General features: G+C 45.4%; 1 protein-coding gene across 1 annotated transcript in view; it reads right to left on the bottom strand.

Moving 5' to 3' along the window:
* LOC143283433 (protein O-mannosyl-transferase TMTC2-like) overlaps nt 1–25,719 on the bottom strand; it is a 232,707-nt gene that overhangs the window by 67,161 nt on the left and 139,827 nt on the right. The window contains exon 3 of the mRNA XM_076589670.1: nt 2,368–3,379. Coding sequence (XP_076445785.1) covers nt 2,368–3,379 — 1,012 coding nt within the window. The remainder of the gene's footprint in view (nt 1–2,367; nt 3,380–25,719) is intronic.

The raw sequence follows: 25,719 nt of genomic DNA, 5'->3' as shown, positions 1-25,719 counted from the left end.
ACAACACGGTACACAACACTACACAATGCTTGGCGTGTCATGGCTGGAGGGGAGGACCATCCCAAGCCAGAGGGGAAAGGGAACCCACCTCAAACCAAACAAGAGAGGCAAGGCCTTCAAGACTCACTTGTGATAAATTACGTCGCCTAGCATTAATTACAGAGTAATTTCCCTTTTTTACTATCTGCACCAAAACGTTTGCAAAATAAATAAAAATTCCATGCTTAGCAAAAGAAGTTCCTGTTTGAACAAAAAATGATAATAATGACTGCTCTTGTTGTGTCAGAATAAGAGGTCAGAGTGCCAAGTTTAGAGAATACAAAAAATATAAATATAACAGTAAATGCAGTTTGCGTATAATTCGGCTTCTTTTTTTAATTTTTTTGTGCCCATCCCAGACGTGCAATATTGTTTTGAACAAGATGACTGGAAAGAACTGAATTTTTCCTATTTTTATGCCAAATTTGGTGTCAACTGACAAAGTATTTGCAGAGAAAATGTCAATGTTAAAGTTTACCACGGACACACAGACACACACACACACACACAGACAACCGAACACCGGGTTAAAACATAGACTCACTTTGTTTACAATACCAATACAACACAGTACAATTACGATATACTGCAACACAATCCAGTTCAACACAACAGAGCACAGTGCAATAAAGACAACACAGCACAACACTACACAATGCTTGGCGTGTCATGGCTGGAGGGGAGGACCTACCCAGGCCAGAGGGGAAAGGGAACCCACCTCAAACCAAAAAAACACCGACACTACCAGAACGACGCCACTTGAACCAACAGTAGCTGCGCAAACGGCCCGCCGACAGTCTGCTATTTCACGCCCCCCCCCACCCCCCCCACACTCCCCCCCGCCCCGTCTCCCCCCCCCCGCCCCCACCCCCTCCACTTTGAAGAGGTTCCTTGCGTATCACAAGTTCCACACACGTGCTCTACAGTTTGAAAACCGTCTAATTGGTGCAGTTAGGTTTGCCCTCCCTCCAAAAAAAAAAATCATTTTTCCTGACTTGCTACAGATATTTTTTAAGTGCATGGATGTACGATGTTAAAGCTGATACATGTACTTCGAAATGTTCCAGCAAGAATATATATATATATATATCTATATATATATATATATATATATATATATATATATATACACACACACACACACACACATATATATATTCTTATTTATATTCTTATTTCATCGACTGTACTTATGCTCTAAAAATCAAACACGGTTGCGCGGTATTCGTCTGTCTTATTTGGCACGTCCTCGAATTACTAATCTTTTTTTCGTTTACTTTCAAATAAATATTTAATCTTTGTGACAAGTTATCTTCTGGTGTTTCTCTTAGATACCTGTTTATTTTCTGTTTGTGGAGAAATTATTCAGGTTTTTTGGGGGGTTTTTTTGTTTTGCATTTTTTAATCGATTTTTTTTTTGCCAGTCGCCGCTAGTTCTTGGATCATGTGCACAGAACAAAGTTCCACTTGAAGAGGTCTTTGTTCAATACGTATCCCCATCATTCCAAGATATCGCCATACATGCAAAAGTAATGAATGCACACAAATGAAAAAACAACAAAAAGACCCTACCAACATCCGTGTATAACACTGAAATATATGCAAACAGATTTGCTTTTTGGCACTTGTCAAAAGTGAAAATTATACATCTCCACACACACTCACACAAACACATACATAGTTTACATACATCTCTCTCTCTCTTTCTTTGTACACACACACACACACATATATATATATATATATTAGTAACCAAACATGTGACGATGATCATCCAAGGCAAGCATGAGATCTGTCCATTATTCACGTGCCGAACAGATCAGGTGCATAGTTCATGCATATATATGACATGGACACACAGATACCAACTGTCTCTGACACACACACGCACGCACGCACACACACACACATACATATATGCGCGCACGCACGCACGCACGCACACACACACACACAAACATAACAGCTCAACACAAACAAAAAAACAACAACAAAAAACAAACAAACAAACAAAAAAAACCCCAGCCCTCCAAACACACACACTCCACAACGCAACACAAATACACGAACAACACACACACCTCAACACATACAATAACTTGAACCCCCCCCCCCCCCCCCCCCCAGCCCCCCACCTTTCCGAAAAGAACCCCCCCCACACACACACACACACACAAAACCCTCCCAAAAAAAACAAAAACAAACAACAACAACAAAAACCCAAACAAACAAAAAACCCCAAACAAACCCAACCGACCAACCACCAAACAACAACTAAAAAAAAAAAAAAAAAAACCCCAAAAACCCTGCCCAACACAACGACCTCACCTTTGGCGGGGTTGACCTTCAGGCCTGCCGTGTACAGCTTCTCCTCGGTCTGCCAGTCCTGGTTGCGCTGCCACGTCCTGAGCGAGAAGAGCAGCAGCACCGCCACCACCCCGCCCGCCACCCCCTTCCTCCCGCCCTCCGAGCGAGCACGCGCCCTCAACAGGTGCGCTCCTTGGGCCAGCAGCAGGCAGAAGCCCATGGAGGGGATGTAGAGGATGCGCTCCGCGATGACGAAGCCGACGTAGAAGAAGAGGTTGGAGGCCGGGATAAAGGGGAAGACGATGAAGGACAACGACAGGATCAGCACGTCCAACGACCGCCACGACGTCCATGTTGGGGAGGTAGCGGTGGCGGTGGTGGTGGTGGTGGTGGTGGGAAACCCTCCCGGCGAGGACGAGGGAAAGGAAAGTATGGAAGAGTCCGACGAACTCTCCGCCGAAACAGAGCTCCTCCGATGAGCAGGGCTGGAGTTGGCGGAGGAGGAGGCGGATGTCCGAGAGGAATGAGCGGCGCTGGAGGAATGAGAATGGTGGTGGTGGTGGTGGTGGTGGTGGTGGTGTGACGCCACGCCGTTCCCGTTAGCGTGGTGGTGGTGGTGGGACTTGGCCCCTGCCGTCAGCTTGGGCGACGACGACGACGAAACCAGCACCCGTACTCCCCTGGCCCTCTCATTGACGCTCCGGACCACGTGCAGAGCGAGGTATCCGAGGCAGCAGTAGAACGTCACAGTGGCCAGGTTGCGGGCGTCACCCACACTCTCCACAAGAGGGATGGCCGACATGGACCAATCAAAGCTCAGCTGGTAGGGGAAGAGCATGATCCACACGTTGAGCGCCGGCAGGTAGTGGTACGTCAACGTTCGCGTCAGCACGCTGTCGCTGTCCGAGGCCGGGTTGTCCGAGGGGGCGAACTCCGGGGGCTTGTTGCCCATGAAGTAGATGCGGAAGCCGACGAAGGTCGCCCCTAGGGCCAGCAGGCAGAGAAGACCCTCCTGCAAACGGCGGTACTGCTTCTGCAACAGTGACAACGGCACGGTGTGGGTGAGTGACACACAACAGTGACAACGGCACGGTGAGGATGAGTGAGTGAGGGACACACAACAGTGACAACGGCACGGTGAGGATGAGTGAGGGACACACAACAGTGACAACGGCACGGTGAGGATGAGTGAGGGACACACAACAGTGACAACGGCACGGTGAGGATGAGTGAGGGACACACAACAGTGACAACGGCACGGTGAGGATGAGTGAGTGAGGGACACACAACAGTGACAACGGCACGGTGTGGGTGGGTTACACAGAAGGGAGGACAAACACAGCACCAGAGTGGGTTACACAGAAGGGAGATAAACACAGCACCAGATAGAGGGTTACACAGAAGGGAGGACAAACACAGCACCAGAGTGGGTTACACAGAAGGGAGATAAACACAGCACCAGATAGAGGGTTACACAGAGAGTGGGTTACATAGGGTGGGGACAAACACAGCAGGGGGGACAAACACAGCACCAGAGTGTGGGTTACATAGAGGGGGACAAACACAGCACCAGAGAGAGGGTTACACAGGAGGGGGACAAACACAGCACTAGAGAGAGGGTTACACAGGAGGGGGGACAAACACAGCACCAGAGAGAGGGTTACACAGGAGGGGGACAAATACAGCACCAGAGTGAGGGTTACACAGGAGGGGGACAAACACAGCACCAGAGAGAGGGTTACACAGGAGGGGGGACAAATACAGCACCAGAGAGAGGGTTACACAGGAGGGGGGACAAACACAGCACCAGAGAGAGGGTTACACAGGAGGGGGGACAAATACAGCACCAGAGAGAGGGTTACACAGGAGGGGGACAAACACAGCACCAGAGAGAGGGTTACACAGGAGGGGGGACAAACACAGCACCAGAGAGAGGGTTACACAGGAGGGGGGACAAATACAGCACCAGAGAGAGGGTTACACAGGAGGGGGACAAACACAGCACCAGAGTGTGGGTGACACAGAGAGTGGGTTACATAGGAGGGGGACAAACACAGCACCAGAGAGAGGGTTACACAGGAGGGGGGACAAACACAGCACCAGAGAGAGGGTTACACAGAGAGTGGGTTACATAGGAGGGGGACAAACACAGCACCAAAGTGGAAAAAAAGGGAGGGAAATGAGTAAAAAAACAAACCAACAACAACAACAACGAAATATACGCCACGTGCAATGTGACGAAGCCCTGCATATTTACAATGAACACAAAATTGAACGTATTTGCAATTCATCAACCTTTCAATCATTGACAAACAGGAACGATCACGAAATGTCCTCATTTCCATACAGCCCTTCTCTGGGGACTACCAAAAAAAACAATGGCCCACTTCATGTGGACGAAGAAAAAGAGGAAAAGGAAGAAGAAGAAGAAGAAGGAGAAGGAGAAGAAAAAGAAGAAGGAGAAGAAAAAGAAGAAGAAGAAGGAGAACAAGAACAAGAAGAAGGAGAAGAAGAAGGAGAAGGAGAAGGAGAAGAAGAAGAAGAAGAAGGAAGGAAGAAGGAGGAGGAGAAGAAGAAGAAGCAGAAGGGAGGGTGCAAACATCAATGCTAATACACATAAACACAGTTGAGAGAGAGAGAGAGAGAGAGAGAGAGAGAGGGGGGGGGGAGGGAGAAAGACAGACTGACAGAAAGAGAAGGTGAGAAAGACAGGAAGAGAAAGAGGGATGGGTGGGTGGGGGAGACAGAAAGACACACACACGTGCGTGCACAGAGAGAGAGAGAGAGAAAGAGAGAGCGAGCAAGCGAGAGAGAGGTGGGGGAGGGAGAAAGACAGACTGACAGAAAGAGAAGGTGAGAAAGACAGGAACACACACACACACGCATACACATACAGAGAAAGAGAGAGAGAGAGAGAACATAGTACGAACAAACCCAAAAAACAATAATAATAATAATAAAAGAAAAGAAAAAAAGAAAAAAAAGAAAACCAAAAAGACAAAAAACAAAAAAAACGACGAAAACAACAAACAAAAAAAGAAGGAATAACACACAACCATCAGCAACAACAACGTTTTTCAACAAGAAAAAACAAAACAAACAAGAGAGGCAAGGCCTTCAAGACTCACTTGTGATACACTTTTTAAAAAAAAATCCAAGCTTTTTATGTATTGAGTATAATGCATTTACTGTTATATTTATATTTTTTGTATTCTCTAAACTTGGCACTTTGATCTGATATTCGACCCAACAAAAGATCTGTCATTATTATCATTTTTTGTTCAAACAGGAACTTCTTTTGCTAAGCATGGAAGTTTTGTTTATTGCAAACGTTTTGGTGCAGACAGTAAAATAAGGGAAATTACTCTGTAATTAATGCTGGGGGACTTAGTTTGCTTTAAACTGATCTTTCTCATCTTAAACACTACATTTTGAAATTATACTCAATACATAAAAAGCTTGGATTTTTTTTTTAAAAAAGTGCATCACAAGTGAGTCTTGAAGGCCTTGCCTCTCTTGTTTCAAAATGTAATGTTTTTTTACTATCTGCACCAAAACGTTTGCAAAATAAATAAAACTTCCATGCTTAGCAAAAGAAGTTCCTGTTTGAACAAAAAATGATAATTATGACTGCTCTCGTTGTTGGGTCGAATATCAGATCAAAGTGCCAAGTTTAGAGAATACAAAAAATATAAATATAACAGTAAATGCAGTTTGCATATAATTAGGCTTCATTTTTTATTTTTTTGTGCCCATCCCAGAGGTGCAATATTGTTTTAAACAGGATGACTAAAAAGAACTGAATTTTTCCTATTTTTATGCCTAATTTGGAGTCAACTGACAAAGTATTTGCAGAGAAAATGTCAATGTTAAAGTTTACCACGGACACACAGACACACACACACACAGACAACCGAACACCGGTTTAAAACATAGACTCACTTTGTTTACACAAGCGAGTCAAAAACCACACCGAAAATGTTTGATTGTAAATTGTTCTTTATCCCGTTGAAGGGTAAGAACATTGTTGTGTGTGTGTGTGTTTTCGAAGAATCTGACATCGTTTTCCTTTTGTCATTATTTTTGTTTCTGCTTTCAGAAGGGGAACTCTTACAATGTCAGTGGTAGTTTTCACCTTCATCGTTCCATTTGTTCAGTTTGCTGTTCCGTTTCGTTTGGTTTTCTTTGATGGGATAAGTGTGTTGACGGCATGTGTGTGGGTGTGGAGGGGAGGGCGGCGGCGGCAACGGGGGAGGGTAAGAGACAGAGACAGAGGGAGGGTAAGAGACAGAGACAGAAGGAGGGTAAGAGACAGAAGGAGGGTAAGAGACAGAGACTGGGAGGGTAAGAGACAGAGGGAGGGTAAGAGACAGAGACTGGGAGGGTAAGAGACAGAAGGAGGGTAAGAGACAGAAGGAGGGTAAGAGACAGAGGGAGGGTAAGAGACAGAGACAGGGTAAGAGACAGAGGGAGGGTAAGAGACAGAGATAGAAGGAGGGTAAGAGACAGAGATAGAAGGAGGGTAAGAGACAGAGACAGAAGGAGGGTAAGAGACAGAGGGAGGGTAAGAGACAGAGACTGGGAGGGTAAGAGACAGAGACTGGGAGGGTAAGAGACAGACAGGAGGGTAAGAGACAGAGGGAGGGTAAGAGACAGAGGGAGGGTAAGAGACAGAGACTGGGAGGGTAAGAGACAGAGGGAGGGTAAGAGATAGAGACTGGGAGGGTAAGAGACAGAGACTGGGAGGGTAAGAGACAGAGACAGAGGGAGGGCAAGAGACAGAGGGAGGGTAAGAGACAGAAGGGTAAGAGACAGAGACTGGGAGGGTAAGAGAGAGAGGGAGGGTAAGAGACAGAGACTGGGAGGGTAAGACAGAGGGAGGGTAAGAGACAGAGACTGGGAGGGTAAGAGACAGAGACTGGGAGGGCAAGAGTAAGAGACAGAGGGAGGGTAAGAGACAGAGACTGGGAGGGTAAGACAGAGGGAGGGTAAGAGACAGAGACTGGGAGGGTAAGAGACAGAGACTGGGAGGGTAAGAGACAGAGACTGGGAGGGTAAGAGACAGAGACAGAGGGAGGGTAAGAGACAGAGGGAGGGTAAGAGACAGAGACTGGGAGGGTAAGAGACAGAGACTGGGAGGGTAAGAGACAGAGACTGGTAGGGTAAGACAGAAGGAGAGTAAGAGACAGAGAGAGGGTAAGAGACAGAGGGAGGGTAAGAGACAGAGACTGGGAGGGTAAGAGACAGAGACTGGTAGGGTAAGACAGAAGGAGGGTAAGAGACAGAGGGAGGGTAAGAGACAGAGGGGGGGTAAGAGACAGACAGAGGGAGGGGAAAAGACAGGGACTGGGAGGGTAAGAGACAGAGACTGGTAGGGTAAGACAGAAGGAGAGTAAGAGACAGAGGGAGGGTAAATGGCAGAGATAGTGTAAGAGACAGGAGGAGGGTAAGAGAGAGACAGAGACTGGTAGGGTAAATGACAGAGGGAGGGTAAGAGACAGAGACTGGTAGGGCAAGACAGAGGGAGGGTAAGAGACAGAGGGAGGGTAAGAGGCAGAGATTGAGAGAAAGAGATAGACAGAGGGGGTGGGGAGAGATAGAGAAAAGTGATTAGAATGTTTCTGAAAGAAAATAAGGTCAAAACCGAAGCGTTGTTCTTTAAATATCATTTCCAAATAACAACAATAAGAAGAATAACAATAACAACAACAACGATAATCATCATCAGCATGGGCACATTCATGGAATCATTCTTTTTGGTACGTTATCATCCTTGGAGGAGAAGGATGAGGAGAAGACGAAGAAGGCGAAAAGAGAGGAGGAGAAAAAGAAGGAGAAGCCAGAAATGTTGAAAGAGAAAAGGAGGGGAAGGAGAAGACGACGAAGAAGAACCTGATCACCATCTTTGATTTCAAAGAATGAAAGTCTTGTAATGGTGTCAAGCAATGTTGTTGTTTTTTGGAAATTAACAAATAATGAGGCCAGGAGATGAAATGATTAACAAATAGTAAAGAGTGGTAACTCTCTCCATTACACAAGGTACACAACTTCAAGTCAGTGATGCTTACGCTACCGATTCAGTTAGCACACACGTAAATAAAAGGAACTTTGGAACAAACCCAGTCACTTCCTTTAAAAAAAAAAAGAAAAAAAGAAAAAAAAAAAAGAAAAAAGGAAGCGCCCGGCCTGTCCTTATACCAATCATCTGACGTGTGCACACAGCAGCAAAGACAGAAGAAATGTGCAAACATAAATTAGCTTTTATTCAAGACTGGCATAGCCTCTTTAATCCTGAATAAGCCAAACAGAACACATGGACAATACAGAACAAACACATGGTTGCCTCGGTGGTTTATCAACTGGAAATTAACAAATAATGAGGCCAGGAGATGAAATGATTAACAAATTAATAGTAAAGAGTGGCAACTCTCTCCATTTTACAAGGTACACAACTTAAGTCAGTGCTGCTTACGCTACCGATTCAGCAAGCACACAGGGAAATAAAAGGTACATTGGAACAAACCCAGACACTTTTGTATCTTAGCATCTCAAGTTAAAACAAACCATCACACAAAAAAAGAAGTATAAATTTACTGAAAAGTTCCTACATAGCATGACTGGTGAAGAAAAAACAAACAAACAAACAAAATAAGGATATGCATGTATTACTATTGCTCTCGCTCTCCTTCCATTTAGACTTTCCATTAACTCACTCAGTACGGCCAGTCCTCTCTTCTCCTCTACACAGACCCCTCGGATGTCCAGTGAGTGTCTGAATGACCCAACCTTTAGCTTCCGTCGTCAGAATTGTGGTATTCTTTGTCAACATTCACCTCTTCAGTATAAGAGCCTTCCGCTTGCAATATTTTGATGATGGTAATTGGGGTGAAACGCTGTTAACGTCGTCTCTTTCGCCGTTCGTATGGAGAGAGTTAAAGAAACAAAAAACAAACAAACAAAAAAACCGATCATGGTAACCATGACCGATGTAAAATCTAGTCACGAATTGACAAAGATCAGTCTTTCTCCCAACTTCTCAACGTGAGATTGGAGCTTGCGTCAAACATTTTCTGCAAACACATTGCACGAACAAACACTCATTTTTCTGTACGTAGGAAAAGGAAGAAGAGTAGGTGTGTGGGGGGTGGGGTGGGAGTGGAAAGGAACGCTTTAAAAAAAACCTTGTCAGAAAAGCGTGGAATTGTTGTAAAGTCTTGCCTCAGCAGAGCCGAAAATAGCCTTCCCAACCGTGTTTACCACGGCAGTCGCAGTGACTGCAGGAATCGATCCGGAGGAGGGGGGGGGGGGGGGGGGCTCAATCGTGTGGCTATAGGGAGGGGCGGGGGGGGGGGAGAGGCTACTGAGAGGGGGGGGGGGGAGGGAGAGGCTATTTCCCAGCGGGCTCCCCCCGGATGACCCTCATCTCGCAAAGAACTGCCGGCAAACACCAGGCAATGTTTACTGACACACGGCACACACACACACACACACACACAAGCACGCGCGCGCGCACACACACAAACACACACACAAGGCACACACACACATACACACATGCACACATGTCAAAGGGGTGGGTTGGGGGAGAGGTTGAGAAGACAGTGGAAGGAGAGACAGAGAAAGACGGACACAGAGAGAGACGGACACACAGAGAGATAGAGACCGAGAGAGACAGAGACACAGAGAGAGACAGAGACAGAAAAACGGACACACAGACAGACGGACACAGAGACAGACGGACACAGAGAAAAACAGAAAGCCCCCTCCCCCACCACCTCAGGACCCCCACCTCCCACAGACACAGAGAGGGAGTGAGTGAGTGTGTGTGTGTGTGTGTGTGTGTGTGTGTGTGTGTGTGTGTGTGACAGAGAGACAGAGACATACAGACAGACAGAAAGACAAAGGAAAAGAGAGAGAGAGGAGAGGGACAAAGGAAAAGAGAGAGAGAGGAGAGGGACAAAGGAAAGGAAAAGAGAGAGACAGACAGACATACAGAGAGAGAGAGAGAGAGAGAAATGAAAAGAGAGAGAGTGACAAAGGAAAAGAGGAGAGAGAGAGAAGCAGAGACAGAGAGAGTGACAGAGAGAGGGGGGGGGGGAGAGAGAGAGAGTGACATAGGAAGAGACAGAGAGGAAGAGAGAGAGTGACAAAGGAAGAGAGAGAGAGAGAGAGAAAGTGGGGGAGAGAGAGAGGTCAAACAGACACGGGGTGGTAAGGTGACGGGGATGAAGAGAGTGCGAGAGACTGATTGAGTGATCAACTGATTGATTGATAATTCTTTATTTTTGAGAGAGTGTGAGACAGACAGACAGACAGACGGACGGACAAAAAGACAGAGGAGTAAAAACCATCACCATTGCGTCCTGCACGTCGGTTAACAGAAAAATAAATTCAACTCAAATACCACTGGTACTAATCGTAAAAGACGCGAGATGGTGACGATCACGCGAGCCGTGCGAGGATGACCACCGAAACAGCACCAGGAAGACAGACAGACAGACAGACAGACAGAAAACAGACAGACAGACAGACAGCAGGCACCAGGGCGACTGGGAACAAAACTACACAGAGCTGGCTGCAGTGCTTTACTGAGGAGAGGACCAGGTACCATTGAAAAAAACAAAACAAAACAAAACAACGAAACATAACACCCCCACAACCCTGCCCCGAATTGCGCGAAACACACACACACACACACACACACACACACACACACACACACACAGAAATTTTAAACTCCAGTCCAGTTGGTATCCTCCTTTGATGTATTATAATTAATGTTGTTATTTATATTTACATTGTTGTAGGTTAATACTTGTTGATAATGCATATACATATTCTCCTTCCCATGACACCTCATTCAATACACACCACAATCTCTTTAGACTTTTTCTTATAATATACCTTTCCTCTGATACATAACATGACCACTTTTTTTTTTTACACTAATATTCACATGCATTCCCTTTCCTTTATCCACTACTTTACTCCTTTCCGTCTAAAAAAAACAACAACTTATAGTGAATAGACGTTAAACTGAAGAAAACACACACACACACACACACACACACACACACACACACACACACACACACACACAGATGATTCAAGATGATTTATTCATATAGGCCAAGGCCCCTAATGAAGGGGTATATGAACAGACAGCAATGAAAAACAAAGAAAAACAAAAACAAAAACATTTCACATAATACAACATACATAGAAAACTCGAAATAACATAAGTTCAAATGAAAACTAGCCTAGCAACAAAACAGTGTTTTCATGACGTAATAGTTTCTCGGACTTTGAAAGCTTTACATAAATACAAAGCAAGGTTTCTAACAATTTCACAGGATGTTGAGGACATTAACAAGTTCAATTTAAACATATTTGGTTGTCTACAATATTTAGGCTTAATAAATGATTACAGAGAGAGAGAGAGAGAGAGAGAGAGAGAGAGAGAGAGAGAAACAAACAAACAAACAAACAAACAACAACAAAAGGATGAAGCTGTGCACATCGCTTCCTGCAACAATGCCATGAAAGCATACGAACAGACCGTCACATTCTTCGCGCGAAGGCGGGGGTGGAAGAGAAGAGAACGAGTCTCCCGAATCTTCTTCTTGAAAAAACACAAAGACAGGCTGGAAGAATGGGAGAAAAAGAAAACCAGAAACTTGGTCAGCTGCCCGAGGCGGGTGTAGTCGAGGTAAACGGCGCTGGAAATGTCTGCACTATTGATGATCAGCTTCAGGTTCAACGTGTACGTCCCAGCTCAAGTGGGTCGTTCTGAAGGCAACGAGCGATGGAAAACACGACAGTTTACACACACACCACGCACACGTGTGCACACAAAAGAATAAGAAGAAATCATTACCAGGTAACTAGGAAAGACACCCTTTAGGAGTTAATCAATACCAGGTAACTAGGAAAGACACCCTTTAGGTGAAATCATTACCAGGTAACTAGGAAAGACACCCTTAAGGAGTTAATCAATACCAGGTAACTAGGAAAGACACCCTTTAGGAGTTAATCAATACCAGGTGACTAGGAAAGACACCCTTTAGGAGTTAATCAATACCAGGTAACTAGTAAAGACACCCTTTAGGAATTAATCAATACCAGGTGACTAGTAAAGACACCCTTTAGGAGTTAACCAATACCAGGTGACTAGTAAAGACACCCTTTAGGAGTTAATCAATACCCGGTAACTAGGAAAGACACCCTTTAGGAGTTAATCAATACTAGGTGACTAGGAAAGACACCCTTAAGGAGTTAATCAATACCAGGTGACTAGTAAAGACACCCTTAAGGAGTTAATCAATACCAGGTGACTAGTAAAGACACCCTTAAGGAGTTAATCAATACCAGGTAACTAGTAAAGACACCCTTAAGGAGTTAATCAATACCAGGTAACTAGTAAGACACCCTTAAGGAGTTAATCAATACCAGGTGACTAGGAAAGACACCCTTTAGGAGTTAATCAATACCAGGTAACTAGACACCCTTAAGGAGTTAATCAATACCAGGTGACTAGTAAAGACACCCTTAAGGAGTTAATCAATACCAGGTAACTAGACACCCTTAAGGAGTTAATCAATACCAGGTGACTAGGAAAGACACCCTTAAGGAGTTAATCAATACCAGGTGACTAGTAAAGACACCCTTAAGGAGTTAATCAATACCCGGTAACTAGGAAAGACACCCTTAAGGAGTTAATCAATACTAGGTGACTAGTAAAGACACCCTTAAGGAGTTAATCAATACCAGGTGACTAGTAAAGACACCCTTAAGGAGTTAATCAATACCAGGTGACTAGTAAAGACACCCTTAAGGAGTTAATCAATACCAGGTAACTAGTAAAGACACCCTTAAGGAGTTAATCAATACCAGGTGACTAGTAAAGACACCCTTAAGGAGTTAATCAATACCAGGTGACTAGTAAAGACACCCTTTAGGAGTTAATCAATACCAGGTAACTAGACACCCTTAAGGAGTTAATCAATACCAGGTGACTAGGAAAGACACCCTTAAGGAGTTAATCAATACCAGGTGACTAGGAAAGACACCCTTAAGGAGTTAATCAATACCAGGTGACTAGTAAAGACACCCTTAAGGAGTTAATCAATACCAGGTGACTAGTAAAGACACCCTTAAGAGTTAATCAATACCAGGTGACTAGTAAAGACACCCTTAAGGAGTTAATCAATACCAGGTAACTAGTAAAGACACCCTTAAGGAGTTAATCAATACCAGGTGACTAGTAAAGACACCCTTAAGGAGTTAATCAATACCAGGTAACTAGTAAAGACACCCTTTAGGAGTTAATCAATACCCGGTAACTAGACACCCTTAAGGAGTTAATCAATACCAGGTGACTAGTAAAGACACCCTTAAGGAGTTAATCAATACCAGGTAACTAGTAAAGACACCCTTAAGGAGTTAATCAATACCAGGTGACTAGGAAAGACACCCTTTATGAGTTAATCAATACCAGGTGACTAGGAAAGACACCCTTAAGGAGTTAATCAATACCAGGTGACTAGGAAAGACACCCTTAAGGAGTTAATCAATACCAGGTAACTAGTAAAGACACCCTTAAGGAGTTAATCAATACCAGGTGACTAGTAAAGACACCCTTAAGGAGTTAATCAATACCAGGTGACTAGTAAAGACACCCTTAAGGAGTTAATCAATACCAGGTGACTAGTAAAGACACCATTAAGGAGTTAATCAATACCAGGTGACTAGTAAAGACACCCTTAAGGAGTTAATCAATACCAGGTGACTAGTAAAGACACCCTTTAGGAGTTAATCAATACCAGGTGACTAGTAAAGACACCCTTAAGGAGTTAATCAATACCAGGTAACTAGGAAAGACACCCTTAAGGAGTTAATCAATACCAGGTGACTAGTAAAGACACCCTTTAGGAGTTAATCAATACCAGGTAACTAGTAAAGACACCCTTAAGGAGTTAATCAATACCAGGTGACTAGGAAAGACACCCTTTATGAGTTAATCAATACCAGGTGACTAGGAAAGACACCCTTAAGGAGTTAATCAATACCAGTGACTAGGAAAGACACCCTGAAGGAGTTAATCAATACCAGGTAACTAGTAAAGACACCCTTAAGGAGTTAATCAATACCAGGTGACTAGTAAAGACACCCTTTAGGAGTTAATCAATACCAGGTGACTAGTAAAGACACCCTTAAGGAGTTAATCAATACCAGGTAACTAGGAAAGACACCCTTAAGGAGTTAATCAATACCAGGTGACTAGTAAAGACACCCTTTAGGAGTTAATCAATACCAGGTACTAGTAAAGACACCCTTAAGGAGTTAATCAATACCAGGTGACTAGGAAAGACACCCTTTATGAGTTAATCAATACCAGGTGACTAGGAAAGACACCCTTAAGGAGTTAATCAATACCAGGTGACTAGGAAAGACACCCTTAAGGAGTTAATCAATACCAGGTAACTAGTAAAGACACCCTTAAGGAGTTAATCAATACCAGGTGACTAGTAAAGACACCCTTAAGGAGTTAACCAATACCAGGTGACTAGTAAAGACACCCTTAAGGAGTTAATCAATACCAGGTGACTAGTAAAGACACCCTTAAGGAGTTAATCAATACCAGGTAACTAGTAAAGACACCCTTTAGGAGTTAATCAATACCAGGTGACTAGTAAAGACACCCTTAAGGAGTTAATCAATACTAGGTGACTAGGAAAGACACCCTTTAGGAGTTAATCAATACCAGGTGACTAGGAAAGACACCCTTAAGGAGTTAATCAATACCAGGTGACTAGTAAAGACACCCTTTAGGAGTTAATCAATACCAGGTGACTAGGAAAGACACCCTTAAGGAGTTAATCAATACCAGTGACTAGTAAAGACACCCTTAAGGAGTTAATCAATACCAGGTGACTAGTAAAGACACCCTTAAGGAGTTAATCAATACTAGGTGACTAGGAAAGACACCCTTTAGGAGTTAATCAATACCAGGTAACTAGGAAAGACACCCTTTATGAGTTAATCAATACCCGGTAACTAGGAAAGACACCCTTTAGGAGTTAACCAATACCAGGTGACTAGTAAAGACACCCTTAAGGAGTTAATCAATACCAGGTGACTAGGAAAGACACCCTTAAGGAGTTAATCAATACCAGGTGACTAGTAAAGACACCCTTAAGGAGTTAATCAATACCAGGTAACTAGGAAAGACACCCTTTAGGAGTTAATCACTACCAGGTGACTAGTAAAGACACCCTTTAGGAGTTAATCAATACCAGGTAACTAGGAAAGACACCCTTTAGGAGTTAACCAATACCCGGTAACTAGGAAAGGCACCCTTTATGAGTTAATCAATACCCGGTAACTAGGAAAGACACCCTTTAGGAGTTAATCAATACCCGGTAACTAGGAAAGACACCCTTTAGGAGTTAATCAATACCAGGTAACTAGGAAAGACACCCTTTAGGAGTTAACCAATACCAGGTGACTAGGAAAGACACCCTTAAGGAGTTAACCAATACCAGGTAACTAGGAAAGACACCCTTTAGGAGTTAATCAATACCAGGTGACTAGGAAAGACACCCTAAAGGAGTTAATCAATACCAGGTAACTAGGAAAGACACCCTTTAGGAGTTAATCAATACCAGGTGACTAGTAAAGACACCCTTTAGGAGTTAATCAATACCAGGTGACTAGTAAAGACACCCTTTAGGAGTTAATCAATACCAGGTGACTAGTAAAGACACCCTTTAGGAGTTAATCAATACCAGGTGACTAGTAAAGACACCCTGTAGGAGTTAATCAATACCAGGTGACTAGTAAAGACACCTTTTAGGAGTTAATCAATACCAGGTAACTAGGAAAGACACCCTGTAGGAGTTAATCAATACCAGGTGACTAGTAAAGACACCCTGTAGGAGTTAACCAATACCAGGTGACTAGTAAAGACACCCTTTAGGAGTTAACCAATACCAGGTGACTAGTAAAGACACCCTTTAGGAGTTAATCAATACCAGGTAACTAGTAAAGACACCCTTAAGGAGTTAATCAATACCAGGTGACTAGTAAAGACACCCTGGCAACTGATCATACAAATGCCTCCTTTACCTCCCCCACCCTCCACCCCTCACTACTCACTCCAGCCCTTCAGAGCTGGGGGTCAAAGCCCTGCAGCGCGAACAAGCAGCACACAAAAAGTGCACGGATTGTCTGCCATCACCACGAAAAAAAAAAAAAAAAAAGAGAAAAAAAATGAAGTAAATAAAGCTGCACGAACAGACGTTTTAACCCCCCCCCCCCCTCCCACCGAATAACCCAGTATAAAACCACACCGAAATGACTCGACCTGCCACTCATTGAATCTGCCACCCCCACCCCCACCCCCCCTCCCCCCACTGTGACAGACAGACAGACATAGAAAGAGAAGGAGATCTGCAAAATATATACCCTCCAGCCTTATTTCTCTTGGGGAATAACAGCAAAAACGAAAACAAAGATGGACACAAAATAGACGCCGAACTTGGCACCAGTCCGTCAGTCCTGACAGAACGACCAGCCTGACAAGCAGGACCGCAGGCGAAATAGACAGCCAGGTAAAAGCTGTTGAAGTGTTTCTGGGCACACAAAAAAGGGTGGAAGCGTTGGAAAAATCCCACCAAACGCGCCGTCTAAATAAACAAAATGCACCGCCCGTGTAAACAGAATGACACATACCCAAAGGGAGACAACTAAGAAGGAATCAATAACATACAACACAGTGCCACATCACTTTTTCCCCTCACTGGGGAATTTCTTTTCTTTTTTTTTTTCTTTTTTTTTTCATTATCTTTTTGCGTCTGCTCAAAGTCCAACACAACACACAACAAGATAACAACATACAGGCCTGCCATAAACAAACATTAAGAAAAAAAAAAGATATAAAAAGCGGAAATTTCAAAGTGAAAAATTCATTACTAAACACGATTTTCTCTCTATCTTTCACGACACACTTGCACGCGCGCGCGCACACACACGCACACACACACACACACACACACACACACCTCATCACCATCATGATCATCAACCTACTCCGTCCAAAGAAGATGTAACTGTGAAGCCACACGAACAGCAAGACATGTCATTACCAGAACTGATACAAACACACCAACAGGAAATCAAGTGACGCCTTCACTTTCTGCCCGGGTCCCGAGACGCCGTCAGGGGGGTCTCCATCACAGTGGACACAGAGCGTGAGAGAGAGAGAGAGAGGGGGGGGGAGAGAGGGAGAGAAAGGAGGACAGAGAGAGAGGGGGGGGAGAGAGGGAGACAGGTGGAGAGGGGGGGGGGGGGGGGCAGAGGGAGAGAAAGGAGGACAGAGAGAGAGGGGGGGGGAGAGGGAGACAGGTGGAGAGGCGGGGGCGTGGGGGGTGGGGGGGGACAGAGGGAGAGAAAGGAGGACACAGAGAGAGAGAGAGGGGGGGAAAGAGGGAGACAGGTGGAGAGAGGGAGGGGGGGACAGAGGGAGAGAAAGGACACAGAGAGAGAGAGAGGGAGAGAGAGAGGGGGGTAGACAGACGGAGTGGGAGGGAGACAGAGACAGAGAGAGAAAGAGGCAGAGAGTGAGAGAAAGACAGACAGACAGACAGAGAAAGAGAGAGAGGCGGGACGTCATGGTGAGGTCTCCCCCCCTCCCCCCCTGACAGTGGACACAGAACGTGAGGGTGCACCTTGCCCCAGGATCAGCCAAGACGAATGGAACAGTGAAGAATTCTGTTGCCCGACCCCCTCCTTCCTTACCCCCACCCCACCCACCCCGATGAACGTCAAGCAGGGAGAGAGAGAGAGAGAGAGAGAGAGGAGAGAGACAGTCAGACAGAAACAGAGAGACAGAGAGACAGGTAAGACAGAAGAGGGAGGAGGAACTGGAAGAGGGAAAACAGGAAAGCAGAAAGAGAACGAACGAACGAACGAACAAACGAGGGAAGTTGACTAAGCATGCACACGTTCTCAAGGCCTGACTAAGCGCGTTGGGCTACGCCGCTGGTCAGGCATCTGCTTGGCAGATGTGGTGTAGCGTATATGGATTTGTCCGAACGCAGTGACGCCTTCTTGAGCTACTGAAATACCGAAACTGCACACGTTGTTTGGTTTTGTTGTTGTTGTTTTTTTATATCCAGCCCTCAGGGCAAAGAGAAATGAAGTCAAAATATTCACGGGGTATTAAAAGGTTATTGAAATACATACATGGCATTCAAATACACTCAAATGTACAGTAAACATTTACAGGTACATAATCATAATGCAATGACAAAAATGTATATAAATATAATAAGTGCAATATGAGAGAGAGAGAGATGATGATGATGACGAAGATGATGATTGTGATGATGATGATGATGATGATGATGAAGTACACACAGGACATTTGGACAGACACAAATACATACATAAACATTCAATAACAGAGAGAGAGAGAGAGGGGGGGAGAAGAGAGAGAGACAGGGAGAAAGAAATAAAGGAAGAAAGATAGACAGTTAGGAGAGACAGACAGACCGAGAAACAAAAGAACAAAACCAACACCGTCAAACCCAACATTTCTGTGTTGAAATGGAAAGACAGAAAACACAAACTGGAGACACAGAAGTCCAGCAAAGCATGGCAACCCTTCAAGATGACCACCATGCAGCAACGCTTTCACGGCGAAAAGGAGAACAAGAAAAAGCTACTTCTGTCGGCAGTGGTGCACACACACACACACACACACACACACACACACACACACACACACACACACACACACACACACACACACACACACACACACACACACACTGCTTAGAATGTTTTCGGAAATTTTAAACTCCAGTCCAGTTGGTATCCTCCTTTGATGTGTTGTTATAATTAATGTTTGTTATTTATATTTACATTGTTGTATGTTAATACTTGTTGATATGCATATACGAGTACATATTCTCCTTCCCATGACACCTCATTCAATACACACCACAATCTCTTTAGACCTTTTTCTTATAATATACTTTTCCTCTGATACATAACATGAATACTTTTTTTTTACACTAATATTCACATGCATTCCCTTTCCTTTATCCACTTCTTTACTCCTTTCCGTCTAAAAACACTTATAGTGAATAAACGTTAAACTGAAGATAAAAACAGAGAGAGAGAGAGAGAGAGAGAGAGAGCAGATTGACGGACCAGCAAAGTCACCACGAACGCATCGTAATGCACGTGTGCACAATCCCTTAAAAGCGTTAGGAACAGAAGGACTCTTTCCCACGGGACACGCGGCCAGTAGAATCAATACCGATGCTGCGAACGCTTCACTCTTAAAGACTGCTGTCGCTTCACACAACTCCACGCTCCAACAGCGCTTTCCGGAGGAAGAAAAAAGTTCTCAATTATCTTCTTTTTTTCTTTGGAAAGAAAGGAAGAAATGGTAAGAAAGAAAGGAGGGGGAAAGAAAGAAGGAGAGAAAAAGAAAGAAAAAAAGGAAAGACGTAAACTTCCTCAGTTGCCTGCAGCGGGGTGATCAAGCTAAACGGTGCTGGAAATGCCTGCAATATTGATGATCACCTCGCTCCCACAGTGTACGATCAGGCCGATTTCAGTTTCTGAAGGCAATATCGATGGAACGCAGGACACACACACACACACACACTCTCTCTCTCTCTCTCTCTCTCACTCACTCACTCACACACACACACACACACACACACACACACACACACACACACACACACACACACACACACACACACACATGGGATAGACACCGAAAACGTGCTCACAAAAAAGTGTTAAAAAAAGAAGAAGAAAAGAACGCGAGAGAGAGATTCAAGATTCAAGATTCAAAAACTTTATTACTCATGGATACAGATTTTAGGCATCGTCCAGTCTTCCAATCTGTCCTTGTGTGACACTGACAGGACGTAACCTGCCTCACAGTCACACGTAACCTGCCTCACAGTCACACGTAACCTGCCTCACAGTCACACAGACAGGACGTAACCTGCCTCACAGTCACACGTAACCTGCCTCACAGTCACACCGACAAGACGTAACCTGCCTCACAGTCACACCGACAGGACGTAACCTGCCTCACAGTCACACCGACAGGACGTAACCTGCCTCACAGTCACACCGACAAGACGTAACCTGCTTCACAGTCACACCGACAGGACGTAACCTGCCTCACAGTCACACGTAACCTGCCTCACAGTCACACCGACAGGACGTAACCTGCCTCACAGTCACACCGACAGGACGTAACCTGCCTCACAGTCACACCGACAGGACGTAACCTGCCTCACAGTCACACCGACAGGACGTAACCTGCCTCACAGTCACACCGACAGGACGTAACCTGCCTCACAGTCACACCGACAAGACGTAACCTGCTTCACAGTCACACGGACAGGACGTAACCTGCCTCACAGTCACACCGACAGGACGTAACCTGCCTCACAGTCACACCGACAGGACGTAACCTGCCTCACAGTCACACGTAACCTGCCTCACAGTCACACGGACAGGACGTAACCTGCCTCACAGTCACACGGACAGGACGTAAACTGCCTCACAGTCACACGGACAGGACGTAACCTGCCTCACAGTCACACTGACAGGACGTAACCTGCCTCACAGTCACACGGACAGGACGTAAACTGCCTCACAGTCACACGGACAGGACGTAAACTGCCTCACAGTCACACGGACAGGACGTAACCTGCCTCACAGTCACACGTAACCTGCCTCACAGTCACACGGACAGGACGTAACCTGCCTCACAGTCACACGTAACCTGCCTCACAGTCACACCGCCAGGCCTCGTCAAGTTCTCCTCGGTGCCTGTCAATTATTACGTCACCCCTCCCCCACCCCCTCAGGTGAAAACACTGGCAGTCCAAAGATCATCCAGTATGGATGGAACGCTTAGAAATTCTGTCGGCCCCGCCTGCACTCCCGATAAACGTCACGCAAAGAGGGGAGCGAGAGAGAGAGAGAGAGAGAGAGAGAGAGAGAGAGAGAGAGAGCGGGGATGAGACAGACAGAGAGAGACAGACAGAGAAAGAGAGACAGAGAGAGAGCGAGAGAGACAGAGAGAAAAAAAGAGAGAGAGTGCGGGGATGAGACAGACATAGAGACAGATAGACAGACAGACAGACTGACTTGACAGAGAGAGAGAGAGAGACAGTGCGGGGATGAGACAGACGGGGATGAGACAGACAGAGAGAGACAGACAGACAGACAAATAGACAGACAGAGAGAGAGAGAGTGCGTGTGTGTGTGCCGGGATGACACAAACAGACAGAGAGAAAGATAGAGAGACAGATCGACAGAGAGAGAGACAGACAGACACAGAGAGAGATAGACACACACACACACACACACACAGACACACAGAGAATCTACAGGAGGAGCTCAATTAATGTTGCTCTTACATTTACGAGGAATGCGAAACAGCAGGATGGCTTTACGGATCCATAATTCATACCACACAGATCTCCACCACGAAACACCGTCCCCGAGGCCGAAGCCCCCCATGCCCCATGATGCTAGTCTTCCCATGCTCTGTGGCAGTGGACTGCTATCCTCCCGGCAGTTAGCGTTCCATAACAACGCTGACAACGACCAACGTAGGCTCCCGGATCACCCTCAGTATCCATCCCCCTGCCGGAAAGCTGGACAGCGGACTGAGCACTGTCAGCAGCTGACGTGTTTTACAGCTCGGTGAAGGATGTTACTTAATGCCTGCAGGACTAAGCTGATCCAAGGTTTCTTTCTCATCCCAATTTCTGCACCAAGCCTACTTTTCAGCGCGGAACGTACGGCAATGGCCATCTTGCTGAAAGTGGTTTATCTCAAACATGCTGGTGTTGACATTCAACGAAGAAGAAAAACAATCAAACAAAAACCAAAAACAACAACAACAAAAACAACAACAAGAAAACAAACAAAAACAAAGCAGCAACCGCCTTCTTTGGCAACGGATTATTCCAAAAATGGATAATGTATAATTAGTTCTCTAAGTGTCATGAATCAGATGACTAAAAACACAGCACCAAAAACATGCAGTTGGAAGTCACAATGAAAAAAACAACAACAACAAACTGGTCAAACAGAAAAACAACAAAAAACACACATACACACAAAACCCCAAACAAACCAACAACAACCCCCCAAACAAACCAACAACAAACCCCCAAACAACCCAACAACAACCCCCCAAACAACTCAACAACAACCCCCCAAACAAACCAACAACAACCCCCCAAACAACCCAACAACAACCCCCCAAACAAACCAACAACAACCCCCCAAACAACCCAACAACAACCCCCCAAACAACCCAACAACAACCCCCCAAACAAACCAACAACAACCCCCAAACAAACCAACAACAACCCCCAAACAACCCCAACAACAACCCCCCAAACAAACCAACAACAACCCCCCAAACAACCCAACAACAACCCCCCAAACAAACCAACAACAACCCCCCAAACAAACCAACAACAACCCCCCAAACAACCCAACAACAACCCCCCAAACAAACCAACAACAACCCCCCAAACAAAACATCCCCCTTTTGCCCAGGCAAGCAACGTGAACAATACAACCAGCAGATGAGCCGCCAGATGATTTGCACAATACAACCAGCAGATGAGCCGCCAGATGATTTGAACAATACAACCAGCAGATGAGCCGCCAGATGATTTGCACAATACAACCAGCAGATGTGCCGCCAGATGGTTTGAACAATACAACCAGCAGATGTGCCGCCAGATGGTTTGAACAATACAACCAGCAGATGTGCCGCCAGATGGTTTGAACAATACAACCAGCAGATGTGCCGCCAGGTGGTTTGGACAATACAACCAGCAGTTGTGCCGCCAGATGGTTTGAACAATACAACCAGCAGTTGTGCCGCCAGATGGTTTGAACAATACAACCAGCAGTTGTGCCGCCAGATGGTTTGGAAAACAACAACAAAACCGAAACCCGCAACCCAGACACAGACTCACAAGTTGGTCTGACAGTCCGGAAGAGATGAACGTAACTCATGAACGTCCAACATGCTCGTCACTGCAGGACGAACAACACACATCGTCACTGACCTGCACTGATACAAAAGAACCACCAGCACACAATTCCCTACAGACCTGCACTGATACAAAAGAACCACCAGCTCACAATTCCCTACAGACCCGCACTGATACAAAAGAACCACCAGCACACAATTCCCTACAGACCTGCACTGATACAAAAGAACCACCAGCACACAATTCCCTACAGACCCGCACTGATACAAAAGAACCACCAGCACACAATTCCCTACAGACCCGCACTGATACAAAAGAACCACCAGCACACAATTCCCTACAGACCTGCACTGATAAAAAAGAACCACCAGCACACAATTCCCTACAAACCTGCACTGATACAAAAGAACCACCAGCACACAATTCCCTGTAGACCTGCACTGATACAAAAGAACCACCAGCACACAATTCCCTACAGACCTGCACTGATACTAAAAAAAACCCATCAGCTCACAATTCCCTACAGACCTGCACTGATACTAAAAAAAACCCACCAGCACACAATTCCCTACAGACCCGCACTGATAAAAAAGAACCACCACGACACAATTCCCTACAGACCTGCACTGATACAAAAGAACCACCAGCTCACAATTCCCTACAGACCTGCACTGATACAAAAGAACCACCAGCTCACAATTCCCTACAGACCTGCACTGATACAAAAGAACCACCAGCTCACAATTCCCTACAGACCTGCACTGATACAAAAGAACCACCAGCACACAATTCCCTGCAGACCTGCACTGATACAAAAGAACCACCAGCTCACAATTCCCTACAGACCTGCACTGATACAAAAGAACCACCAGCACACAATTCCCTAAGACCTGCACTGATACAAAAGAACCACCAGCACACAATTCTCTACAGACCCGCACTGATACAAAAGAACCACCAGCTCACAATTCCCTACAGACCCGCACTGATACAAAAGAACCACCAGCTCACAATTCTCTACAGACCTGCACTGATACAAAAGAACCACCAGCTCACAATTCCCTACAGACCTGCACTGATACAAAGTCCACACAAAACTCCGTAACACAGTCCTAAAGGAGGAGGAGGATATGACGTATGGCCACAGCACGGAAGACGTAGAAAGGGAGAGAACTGCAGCAGGTAACTGGGGGGTGAGCTCCCCTGAAAGCACCTCTGCACCCAAACCCTCGAGATGAGATCCAGCACGAAAGGAGAGAGACAGTTCTCAGGTCGGCACCAAAAGACGGAATCAATAACCATTCTGTGCACAGTTTGGAACATGACTGCCTTGCTGCACACCTCAATGATCCAATGTCACTCCACAAGAAGTCAGAAAAGAACAACAACAAAAAACCAAAAAACATTCCACAACTTCTGTTTACTTTAGGTGACATTCGTCTGGAGGAAGGGAAGAGATGGCTCATTGCGATGTAGGGCAGAACGAAAGAAAAAAGGGAAAAGAAAAGGGGGGATGGGGGGCGGGAGATGTCGTCAACGGTATGCAGCGACGTAATCAACTTAACTCCTGCTTGAATTGTTCGGAACATGGATGTCTGAACTGGATCGAGCGTGCAGCGCGAGGTTGAAACAGCTCTGAACGCTCTGTCGATGGTAAATTAAACTGCGCGTAAGCGTGCTGTCTCTCTCTCTCTCTCTCTCTCTCAAACCCCTCCCCTCCCCTCTCTCTCTCGCACGCACACACACACACACACGTTCAAACATAAGAGACCCGTGCAAAGACGGTGAGAGCGGGAGAGATACAGAGAGAACTATCAGATCCGCAGCACCATTACGTCAGTGCACTGCAGCCACACCACTAGTGATTGTGACAGATGACGCAGTCTAACGTAGAGGTAAACCCAGCCCCTCAAACATCTTTCCCAAATCGAATCATCGCGGAACTGAATGCCAGTGGGTTTTCTAGCATTCATATGCAAATGAAGAGCACTGCACAGCATCGCAGTGATGTGGTTTGTCAATTAAAAAAAAAATCAGCAATACTGACAAGGTTTATTATAAAAGGAAAAAAAAAATGGTGGGGGTGGGGAGTGGGAGGTAAGTGGGGATTATGATCTGTCAGCTGATTTAACAAGGAGTGATGTCACTTTTCTCCCCCGTTCCTTTCAGTTCTCAACAGTAGTCTCTCCTGACTCGGGCACGTGAGAACGCATGCTACACTAACATCGGTAACATCGGCCACAACGGACAACACTAACATCAGTAACATCGGCCACAACGGACAACACTGACATCGGCCACAACGGAC

The sequence above is a fragment of the Babylonia areolata genome, chromosome 6 (genome assembly GCF_041734735.1).
Source record: "Babylonia areolata isolate BAREFJ2019XMU chromosome 6, ASM4173473v1, whole genome shotgun sequence".
In the NCBI taxonomy this organism is placed as follows: domain Eukaryota; kingdom Metazoa; phylum Mollusca; class Gastropoda; order Neogastropoda; family Buccinidae; genus Babylonia; species Babylonia areolata.
Note: the sequence above shows the minus strand (reverse complement) of the source record. Positions and strands in the feature narration are given on the sequence as shown.